This window comes from Carassius carassius, chromosome 14, assembly GCF_963082965.1.
Source record: "Carassius carassius chromosome 14, fCarCar2.1, whole genome shotgun sequence".
Classification (NCBI taxonomy): domain Eukaryota; kingdom Metazoa; phylum Chordata; class Actinopteri; order Cypriniformes; family Cyprinidae; genus Carassius; species Carassius carassius.
In genome coordinates, this window is record NC_081768.1 from 11,148,208 (window position 1) to 11,160,453 (window position 12,246).

Sequence of the window (12,246 nt, forward strand, 5' to 3'; positions counted from 1 at the left end):
CTCTTAAAGGTGTCCCTGACTTCACAGTCATAATCATATTTTGTATGGTTTCTACCAGTGACACATTTGTAGCTTGTAACTTTTAACCAGCACCCTAGAGATAACATAGATTTTAGTTTTAGAATTCCAATGAAAAAAAAAAGCACAGAGTGATATTCTAGATATCATATTCCAGATAACCGTAATAGAGTGATTTAAAGTGATTTAAAATAGAAGAATTCTCTTTTAATATTTAACTCTGTTCCTGTCAGACCCTGTGGGACAGAATCACATTGCATAATTTGTGTGAATAATTCACACTTACTCTTGCAGAATGGGTGTATGTGTGGAACTACAGAGTCAAATTCACACTCACAGAAAGCTGTGATTCAGTTCAGTGCACAAATCATCGCTGGTAAGTTTATTTCTTCCCTAAGTGGGAAACCAACCGTCTGGAACTGGGTCATTTCCCTCTGTCATCCTGAAATATGGGGCCAAAAGAGCAGAACTAGCAGATAGTGTTGCAGTTACATTCTATCATCTCTGTAGTTTTTGATGAATGAAGGAAGGTGATCGGGTTAAACCCTTTGCACTCACTGTGAACATTTCATCTTTGCTCTGTTTCTGCATGGCTGGTCTCTTTCTCTCAGTAATGTAATGCCTTTCTCTTTATTTTTAAGTGCTATTCAGACTGATCTGTGATTGATTCACTGATCCAAGCTCAAGCAGAAATCTGCTTTAAAAGACAAACTACTGGAAATGAATATGTTCTCACCATCACAAAAAACCTTTTCGGTTGGAATCCATATTTGAATGCTGATCCTCAACCAGTAATGCCAACTGACTGGAAAGATCAGGAAAAAGTCACAGAAATTCTTCACTCTAATGTACCTTATTGGACTAATAAATAAATCTCTCTCTTTCTCTCCACAGTGTCTCCTGAGGCTCTGGGGTTCCTGTCTGGCATTGGTGTGTTCATCTTTCTTGTGATTGTACTCTTTCTTTACCTCAATAACAAATTATCCCTTGAGAGTGCCAACCAGCTGTCCACCCTTGACCAGTACAGAAAAAGCACAGAGCCAGCAGGTTTGTTGCTGTTTTTTGTTGCAATTGTGTGCATGTATACAGTACAGTTACCCCTGTATTTGGACACTTAAGCCATATTTAAAATTTATAATATAGAATTATACACTCTACTGTACTGTTTTTTTTTTTGCTTTAAAGTGACAGGAAAGGTATTAATTATGCTGTTTATAATGTTAAATAGGCCTATTTCTATTTTAAAAATGCTTTTTATTTAGCTTTCAACATCATATACTTTTTTTCAACCTTAGTGTATATTGAACTTGACCTGCTATGACACCTGTTTAAATTTGAGGGAAACTGAAAATGTGTTTTCAGCTGGTTTCAGTGTTTTGTTTACATATATTTTTTAACGTGACCTAAGTATTTAGAAGTGTACAAAAAACTTTTTAGGGTCTCTGTAAAAGAAGGTTCAGGAAGTTTTTGTTTTATAACTGCAGATATTATTAATTCTCAAGGGAGTGTTGTTTTTTTTCCCCACTTGTGAACTGGTTGAGGTTTGGCAGTAATGATGAAGAGAAACAGAAATGCCGGATGTACTGTACAGTATGGATTTCCATCCCATCTGTAAACGTTTCATTGAGCTGGATTGAGCAACAGTGTTTTGAACTCTTTACACTGGTATTTTTAGCATAGTAGTGGCCATTCATAAAAAGACAACCTGATTTATTTCTCTAATCTAAAGTAAAATAACCTCATTATATTATGTGATGACTGAGACCAAACCATGGTGTTTTTAAAGCTAAGAGGTCCAGTATAACATGAGTCCAAATTCCCAAACACTGCGTGGCAGTCTCCAGAGAGGTAATTATCTGCTAAGCTCCAGATCAGAGTCTGTGAGAATTACTAACAGAGCTTAATTAGCACCACTTAGATGATGGAGAGGTTTCTAAGTGACTATTTTGGTGATGTGGAATTCTGGAATATGCTTCACAACCCTTCCTGTTTGTCTGTCAGGCACGGTGACGTGATGAGCTGATCAGCTTGTGATCTTTAGTGCCAGACGCTGATTGGAGAGGACAGATGCCACTGGCCAATTATCAGATCAATAGTATGTGTGACGAATGTGCGTGTCTGAAAATGAACGAAGGGATCATGTAACATCCCTGAGAGAAATCTGGGCAGCAGTCCAAACACACTCAGGATCAAATGTCTACATTGTCAGTATATATGCACCAACACACACTCGCACAACAAAACTGTCTTAAATAACTCAATGAACCATGCACATTTTTACATACAACTACCTTTTGTTTGAAACCATAAAGCACTCAATCACACCTACACACTTATACTGTTGACAGGGGCACTTGATGCCCACACACACACACACACATCCTACAGACAGGTTCTGGATCCAGGCATGACTGAGCTGCCCACACACAGTGCTTTATATAACTCTGCTCAGCATCAGAATCAGTGGCATAATCAGAATGGCATTTACTGGATAAGTATGTTTGCACTTATTTGACCTGGTGAGCCTATGACAAAGCACAATAACCATGGCTGTGTACTAAACATGAAATTGTAAATGTGTAGCATAGTGCAGTTGTTCTTCATTACCTGGATGTTTTGGAAGGGTTGTATGAACAGCAGAGCAAAACAATGCTGAATGTAAATATAAACTGCAGTGAACTTTACCGTTTATATTACAGATCCTTTCAAAAGTTCTGGGCCTGTAAGATAGTTTCATGTTTGTAAAAGTCTCTTATGCTCAAGGCTGCATTTAGTTGACCAAAAATACAGTACAATCAGTAATATTGTGAAATATTAAGATTTAAAATAACTTTAAAATGTAATCCTATAATTTTTAGTTGTGACACATGATCCTTTAGAAATCATTCTGCTGCTCATTTACTGCTTAAACATTTCTGATTATTTTCAAAGTTGAAAACAGTTGCTTAATATGTCTGTGAAAACCATGATCAGGATTCTTTTATGAAAAAAGAAAAGTTCAAAAGAGCTAAATTTATTTGAAGTTATTACTGACAATTTTGATCAATTTAATGCACATTGTTGCAGTATTAATCCTTTATATATATATATTCGTTTTTACTTGTGTATATAATTGAATTGTGTAAAATTATTTAAAGTGTAAATGTTCACTGACTGTGGTGGTTTGTAATGTCATCTGTAGTCATTTAGTATCTTGCTGTGCTGTATGTCTGTATGGCCAGTCGAGGGTAATGTCAGATTGGCAGTTTTTCATGTCGCTGCCCAGAGGTCCTGCAGGGATGCTGGCCATGATTCCTCTGTCACGGTCAAAGTGGATGTGAGGTCATTTACGTGCCACAGCACTATTACAATGACTGAGGTTATTCAACCTTACACCCTGCCAGGAAGGAGCTCCCTTGTGGCATTCTCTGTCTAAAAAAATATATCAACAGAACTCCTTTGCCCTCTGTCTCAGGGGAACATCTATGTTTGCTGCCAAATTTATAAGACTCCAAAAGAATAAATTTGCTGGACGAAAACTCTGAACCTGATGTCCGTGATTCCCTGGACCATCTGCTGTATTGCAGCTGCATAAAATACAATCATTATACATAATTACAATTATACATCGTAAAATACGCACATTTGATTGTGCTAAAAGGCAGTTTGTTCCTGGTATCAGTCTGTGTGTGGTTTGTTGCTGATTTTAAAAAAGCATAAATATGTCATGATGATGTGAGATTTGACCTTTCTGACTTGCCTCACCTGCAGGGCCAGCACCACAGGGGGCGTGAGCCCCCTCACTCGGACTATCCCACCCCCTCACTCAAAATTAGTGTGAAAATAGATTTTATTTCTGAAATATAATGGTTTATTTGTAAAAAAAAAAATGCATAGGCTTTCTATTGTTATTGTTTGTTGCTTTTCAAGTTGTTCTTAAAATGATGCATCTGTTAAATGGATCCTAATGAATGTGTTATGTCAGGGAATCGGTCGCAATAATCTTGTGTTTTATTATAAAGCACGCACAATTATTGCTGGTGGTTATGGTGGTATCGCTTGTCTGTATTTGTGGTAAAACTGCTGCCTAATACACATCTGTGTGAACCCAGTATTCTAATATTTGTAGTAGTAGCAGGCAGGCTTGTTTACGGTCCTACAAAAATGTGTGAATGGGCCACAAAAGGTTTTTATTTTTGCTACATCATTGTCCTGTTTCGTTACCTCAGCCACCTCTTTATTTAGTACTGTGCTGCCGCTGGCGCCAGCTCTGCTCACCTGTGTAGCAGTTGTTTGACTAAGAGGATGCTGGGATTTCTCACCTCCTAGGAGACTTTATGTACTGTCATTTAACTGCTTTATGAATCATGAGTTTATGAATATGGAAATTTTGTGTTATTTAAAGATGTTTTGTTTCCTTTTTCATTTCTTTTTTTCTTTTAGGTGCTCAGATTTAGGTGCTCAGGTTTGCCTTTTCAATTTTTAAGATTTTAGATTTTAAGCAGTCTACATGATCATTGGACATATATTCTTCAAAAATTAACCAATCAAACCTGCCATCCATAGCAGCATGGCATTTTTTAAGAGCTTCCAGCAAAGTCTCCCTTCCATGTCCGCCGTGTTGGAATCGGTGTCAGAAAAGGTGGATGACCTGGCTTATGCACTGAGTGATGTCACATTCACGGTGAGCGGAGAACTCGCTGAGCATGTCAACACCATCATCCATAAAGTCCAGGCCGAGGAGCTGAAGAGGATTCGTAAGAAAGAGGCCGAAGAGAAGGAGGCTGCAGCACTGCAGGCCCAGGAAAGAGATCCTTTTCTGGGTAGGACTGAAATCCAGACCCAAGCTGTATGCGGCCTAGTGAAGGACCCTGAGCCTCAGACTACAAGCAACGACACCAGTTCACTGCTGTCCACTGAGACTTTCTCTACAGAAAGTGACGTCTCACAGAAAGAAAAGACATTGAAAGAAAAGTTCATAGCGCAAAATGGGGCTGATTCACTTTCTGTACTACAACAAAATGGATCCTGTGTTATAGAAAGAACTGAGTCCACTAAACTAAAAACATCTAGAAGCCCAGCAGATGGTTGTGAGGAGAAGAAATCTGGTAATATTGAGAGACCAGCTGAAGGTGAGAGGATAAGGCTCCTGATTTTTCCCTCAGTTATCTGAACTTCACTGGATGACTGTGTCTGAAAAAAGGGAGCCACCATCTTGTCTTTCTTTAAAATCCACCTGGATTCTTTCAAACTGATCTGGGTCTGTCTGATCTCTTCATCTGTTGGGAATGATCTTTGCTGCAGTCAAAATGCTGCTTCGTTTTCCTTCCCTTTAATCTGTATGAGATAACCTGAACTCTCTGCAGTTGCTGACACTTCATATGTATCTCGATTTCATGCTTTTCTCCCTGTCTCTTATTACTCCCTATGTGTACAAAATACAGGGGATTTGGTTTTCCTGATTTAGCATAAATTACTAATGCAAGTCCCTGCCGTTCTTGGACTCTAAAACCTCATTTGTTCACAGATGTTTATTTATATTTTGGCTAAAATAATATGACAATATTAGGTATCTGGATGCTTATTATGTGGAATTGTTAAACTATAGCGCCCTCTAGTGTTTGTGCTGAAGATTAGAGTTAAAAAATCTCTGGTGTTTGTGGTATGTAGGAAGGTGTCACATAGTGAAGTGACATTCAGCCAAGTATGGTGACCCATACTCAGAATTTGTGCTCTGCATTTAACCCATCCGAAATGCACACACACAGAGCAGTGAACACACACACACACACACACTGTGAGCACACACCCGGAGCAGTGGGCAGCCATTTATGCTGCGGCGCCCGGGGAGCAGTTGGGGGTTCGATGCCTTGCTCAAGGGCACCTAAGTCATGGTATTGCAGGTATTGCAGGTGGAGAGAGAACTGTACATGCACTCCCCCCACCCACAATTCCTGCCGGCCCGGGACTCGAACTCACAACCTTTCGATTGGGAGTCCGACTCTCTAACCATTAGGCCACGACTTCCCCCGTTTAGCATTTCTGTAACATTGACTGGTATGGCAATGTTACAGAAATGCTAAACAGGCATGAGCCATATACATTATATGTAACATAATATACACGAAAATATTTTTTATTGATTTGAATTCCCCTAATTTAAGAATTTAAATGATACATTATATATAGATCTTTATACAGTTATTGCACATTTCTATTATCTTTAATACAGAAGTATGTTAATCAAGTCATATTATTATATTGCTCATTTTCTCTTCTTTTGTTACCTTCATTTGGTGACATACCAGTGCTTCAATCTTTAAATAGGTTGTTGAGAAAAGGTGGAGAACATTGTGCTAAAACTTTCTCAAATAATTTCTTATTGTGCTCAAAATTCAAACGGTTGTTCGTGTTGTCTTAAATGGCCCTCTTTCTCTTGTTTTCTTTGTCTCAGATAAGAGCTATGTGAATGCAGACTATCACTGCTCGTCGTCAGACAGTGATGATGAGGTGATTGGCCAGTATCAGGAGGCTGTGTCTCGATCGCAGGGTCTCAGGGGTGGGTCAGCGGGGACTCACTCACGCCACCAGAAGGGCTACGGCTGGGACACACGGCAGAAATACTGCCCCCTAGCGGCTGAATATGATGGCTACAGCAGTGAGGCCTCAGCAGATGATGGTAAATTTACACCTCACACAAAAAGCTGCTGTCTGTCAGCTCATGAGACATTTATGTGGGGTGAAAATGGAGTTTAATGCTCATTGTGAAACGGAAGAGTGATTGTTTTTTTGAGGGGTTACTCTTCATTCCAAATGATGAAGATAAAAAATTAATAAAACTTATTGAAAAAAATACAGTAAAAAACAAAAAAAACAGTAATGTTGTGAAATACTAGTACAATTTAAAATACCTGCTCTCTGTTTTACATTTACATTTAATTATTTAGCAGATGCTTTTATCCAAAGCGACTGACCCTAAAATTTTGAACAGTAGTGTGATGTGTAAGTATGATTTGTGTATGATGTGTATGATTTGGCATCTTAGATGACTGGCCAAAGAAGATAGAATGGAACCCAAATAAAGCCATGCTTTTCCATTACACTAGATGGCGCTGCTCAACTACTTATCTTCTGCTTAGGGATGTTTGTTTTTCACTGAAATTTTGGCATCAGAGTTTTATTTTATTTTTTTAAGAACATTCAGTAACAGACACTGTAGTAAAAAATCTGAATTAAACCTGTTTTCAATAAAAATGGCTGTGGGTTGCTCTTTTTCTGGAATGAGTGATTCTTACAGAGAGCAAAGGGTTTAGATCATGAGACCAGGACAGTTCTGGAAGAACACATTTTTGTGTAAGAAGCCAGAACACGCTTTTTCTCCTTTCTTATACACAAACACACTCTCTTCCTTCACACGCTAGTTTAACTCACACAGCTACAGTATAAAGAAATATGAGAAAACAGAGTAAGAGAGTTCTTGGCTCTGTTCTGCTTCTCACGGAAAAGGAAGATTAGCATGTTATTCTGTGTTTTGGATGAAGATGATGGTTTCTGCTTTTATATCAGACAGATACAGGACTATAAGATGATTTTTGTACTACCAAGCTGCCTATTTCAGTTGTCTACAATTTCTGCTGTAATCATTGCAGATACTCCAGTAAACAGAGAAGAGAGATTAGAGGGCTATGAAGAGAAATAATGAAAATATGTCAAAGGGAAGGGCTGTCAGAAAGAAAAAAGCAGGAAGCTGGTGGATATGTCTCTCTGATTTCCCTCTCTGTTTCTGTGAACTGCTGTACAGAGAGACAGATAGAGCTGCATGCTTTTCTCGTGAGCTGTTTTCCTGGAGGCAAGAGAGGCTGTAGCCTCAGGCCATCTGTATAATAAATGTGGAGCTAACACACACACATTTACATATACACTTACACACTCATAATTCTTGACTGCTCGCAAACACATAAAACACACACACAAAATCACATTCTTACCGACATTCTTATATTCATACATAACAAATGAGCTAAGTGTTTGTTAACTTGAAAACGAAGTTAACTGAGCTGTAAACTGTTCCTGTGGCTCAGTGGTAAAGCATTGCGTTAGTAGCGCAAAAGGTTGTGGGTTCAATTCCCAAGGAGCACACACACACTGGTGTAAAAAATAATAATAATAATTGTATAGCCTGAATGCACTGTAAGTCGCTTTGGATAAAAGCTTTTTATAAATGTAAATGTCATGTTGCTAAGTGAAGTCCTGATCATACTGAATTTTATAGCAATTGTATATATTCTAGCATTCTGATCAAATTGAAACATGAGACATGTCTGACATGAGAGCTGATCAAAACATCATTAAGATATAGGCAATCTCGCTCATAAACACAGACAGAGATTTCTCTTGCTCTTGTTCATAGCCGGAGGTTGAAAAGCTGCAGTGTTTATGATCAAAGACGTCATTCAGCATTGAGAAAGAAGGCAAGCGGACGTGCTCCTCCATCATCTTAATCATAGTGATGTTTCTTTCCTCCATCCTCATTAAAAGTGAATTTTGATTCCGAGTTTCCTTCTTTTGTACTGTCATATCTTGATGCTTCTCTGTTTTTGGGTTATGAAATGTTTAAAACAAAGAAATGTTGTGATGTAAAATGAAGAAGTAATATTTCAGATTCTGCTCTATTTCTAGGTCATAAGTAAATTTGTGACATTGATCATGTGAACTTCAGATGTTCTTGCTTTCATTGAAGTACAAGTTGCTCTTTGTATTGTTCTTAAATCATGCTGGAGATCATGCATCAGCAGTTGTATTTACATAATCAGCTCAAGTGCATGCTGTCACTAAAGTATTAATAATAATAATAATAATTTGTTAAAATAAGTTAAACTGCAAAAACTGTTAATTTTTTTAGGTTATAACTTAATAATAACTTACTTTAGTTGTTGTTGTTGTTTAATTCATAATCATTATAGTTGTTGTTTACAAATAATAACAATAATATTTTTTGTAAAAAAAAATATTATCAGCATAATTTGACACTGGGAAATAGATTAATAATTGTAATAATAATAATAATTTAATAATTTTCATTACAAAATCTATTATCAGCATAATAATTTGAAAACTTAAGCTGCAAAAACAGTTGTTGTTTTTGTTGTTAGTGGTCTTTTTTTTGTTAGCTGGTCATTTTTTATTACATATTGCATTATCAGTATAATTTTAACCTGAGAAATAGACTATTATTATCAATAATAATAATAATAATGCTGTACTATCATTATTATTCTAATAACAACTATTATTATTATTATTACTTATTATATTAAATGAGAAAGAGTGAAAAATATTTTTACTGAGAACTAACATCTAGGAAGTGAGGGAGTTTAAAGAAAGTGGATAACTAATCCCCCACTTGAAAATTCACAGCATCTCTTTCCAATAGTCAGAACCAGTTACCCCAGACACACTCCAACAGAAGTGTGTGTGTGTGTGTGTGTGTGTGTGTGTGTGTGTGTGTGTGTGTGTGTGTGTGTGTGAGAGAGAGAGATCTTCCTGCCCTGACCAGCAGCATGTTACTATGGCAACAGCCACTTGGTTCACTTTCTCTACAGAACAGTTTAACGTATAGTGTGAATGCAGGTAAATCAGGCCACGTTTTGCCATTCACCTCAATTTCAGAGTCTCATTAAACCACTAACAGCATCAGAATATCCCGTAATTTTCATCATTTTCTGCATTTGAAATTTTGAAATACACTGATTTTTAATTTAATCATACACATACACATGTCTTGGAGGACAACTGAATGATTTGTGAAGATGCAGGTGTAAGAGATGTTCTTACTAAAAGGACAGGTTTTTACACTTGAAATGAACTTTTGTTACAGACCAATGAATGCCATATAACAAGTTGTACCATAAATTACAAGCCCAATAGATATTTCTGGTCTCCTAAAAACACAAATGCTGCAGCTTCAGTCTCATGTTAGAATTAATTATATTGAGTTAGTGAGATTACAATACTGCTTCATTCTGCCCTTATGCAGAGTTACCTTCACTCCAGTGAATGCACTTTTGAAGAAATTAAATATCATATTTACATCACATCACACTTTTTTTGCTTTTCCATATTGCTTGAGAACATTGAGCTAAATGGCACTAAATGCATCTCTCTCACTTTGCTCCACATCAGTAAACTGTATCCAGCGGATGAGACGGACTCCACCATTGGATGAGCTGCAGCCTCCACCCTATCAGGATGAGGATGGGTCGCCACGCATGTCATGCACACCCTCTGACCTGGACGATGCCAAATGTGACCTTTCCCAGGGAAGCGAAAGCCCCAGACACAGCTATGGAAAATGTCCAAGTGAGGTCAGCGGAGCACAGGAAACAGAGAGTTTCCTTAACAAGGGCTATGAAGAAGATGTGCCCAGTGACAGCACTGCTGTACTCAGCCCAGAGGTGTGTGTTTCAGCAAAATAATCTGTATATGCAAAAATTTCCTCATTATCAGGGTTAGAAATGAACATATGTACAGTGCCTTGCGAAAGTATTCATTTTTTTTCACGTTTTGTTACATTGCTACCTTATAAAAACTGCTTTAAATTACCTTTTTTTTCCACATCTACACTCAAATAACAGGTTTTTGACATCTTTGCAATTTTATTAAAGATAAACTTAAATAATTCCATTGCATAAGCATCTGGGACAGTTGAAATTCAGCTCAGGAGCGTTCATTTAGCTTCTAAATGTTACCACACTTTGAGTGAAGTTAACCTGTGGCAAATTCAGTTAAATGGGTATGATTTGGAAAGGCACACGTCTTAATAAAAAGTCTAACAGCTGAAAATGCATATCAGAGCAAAAACCAAGCCCTTGAGGCTAAAAAGCTAAGAGACAGGAATGCATCAAACCACACATCTGGAGAAGAGTTCAGAAAAAAATTCTGCTGCATTGAAGGTTCATAGAAGCGTGTAGCCTCCATTATCTATAATGCACAACGTTTGGAACAACCAGAACCCTTCCTAGAGCTGGCCTCCTGGCCAAACTGAGCAAATGATGGAGAAGGGCTTTAGTTAGTGTGGTGACCAAGAACCTGTTAGTCACTCTAGCTGAGCTCCATGATCAAATGTAGAGATAGAAGAAACTTACAGAAGGACAAACATTACTGCAAAACTCCACCGATCTGGGCTTTATGGCGGGTGTGGCCAAATTCAATCCTTACCTCAGTTAAGACATAAAAAACACACTTGGAATTTGCAAAAAAAAAAAAAAAAGCACCTAAAGAACATTCAGACTCTGAGAAAGAAGATTATCTGGTCGGATGAACCTCGATTCCAAGTATCATGTTTGAAGGAAATCAGCTCTGCTCATCACCTTCAGAGTACCATCCCAAAAGTAAAGTATGCTGATAGCAGCCTTATGCTGTGTTGCTGTTTCGTGTAAAAGAAAAGATCAGTGCAACAAAATATTGAGATGGCTTTAATGAAAACCCAGTCCAGAGCATTCAGGACCTCAGACTGGGCAGAAGGTTCACCTTCCAACAGGACAATGACCCTAAGCACACAGTAAGAGTGGCCCAGCCACAGCCTGCGCTTGAACCCAATCAAATATTCAGCATTTATTCCACATCATTCAGAAGTTTGGGTCAGTAAAATTTGCATTTTTATTTTTTATTCAGCAAGGATGTGTGTGTGTGTGTGTGTGTGTGTGTGTGTGTGTGTGTGTGTGTGTGTGTGTGTGTGTGTGTGTGTGTGTGTGTGTGAGAGTGTGTGTGTGAGTGAGTGTGTGTGTGTGTGTGTGTGTGTGTGTGTGTGTGTGTGTGTGTGTGTGTGTGTGTGTGTGTGTGTGTGTGTGTGTGTTTAGTGTGTATACTCTCTTTTTTAATTTTGTAATTGTGAACAGATTTTCAAATGATCTGTGTATTTGGACTGAACAAATTTAGATGTGTAAATGGTGATTCTCTGTTCAGTGCAACAGTGATGTGGGCTAAATTCTTTGTTACAAATTAATTTTTACATCTGGCAACTGAAATATCAAGTATACAAATCCTTTTTTGTAAGCTACTGTATATTCAAAATTCCCTCAATGCATCAGTTTTAAAAGACCTTGGTCTTTATTAGGTTAGTTTACCTCTCAGTTTTTAGGGCATTGCTGTCACATGTAATTAGCTAAAGTACTTTAATGGTCTCATTACCTTGTCATCACATGCATACAAATACAGATGCATGCACTAACGGCTTCATAATTGAATATG

At 37.8% G+C, this 12,246-nt stretch overlaps 1 protein-coding gene across 3 annotated transcripts in view; it reads left to right on the forward strand.

The window, feature by feature from the left end:
• The first annotated feature begins 250 nt into the window (after window positions 1-250).
• LOC132156944 (synaptotagmin-14-like) overlaps window positions 251-12,246 on the forward strand; it is an 18,136-nt gene continuing 6,140 nt past the window's right edge. Inside the window, exons 1-4 of one of the 3 annotated variants that reach the window (XM_059566027.1) lie at window positions 251-394; window positions 913-1,065; window positions 6,452-6,676; window positions 10,180-10,451. In XM_059566027.1, the coding sequence (XP_059422010.1) occupies window positions 322-394; window positions 913-1,065; window positions 6,452-6,676; window positions 10,180-10,451 (723 nt within the window). In that variant the 5' untranslated portion in view covers window positions 251-321. Of the gene's footprint in view, window positions 395-912; window positions 1,066-4,294; window positions 5,130-6,451; window positions 6,677-10,179; window positions 10,452-12,246 lie in introns of those variants that run through there. The other 2 variants (XM_059566025.1, XM_059566026.1) reach the window with 2 other exon arrangements.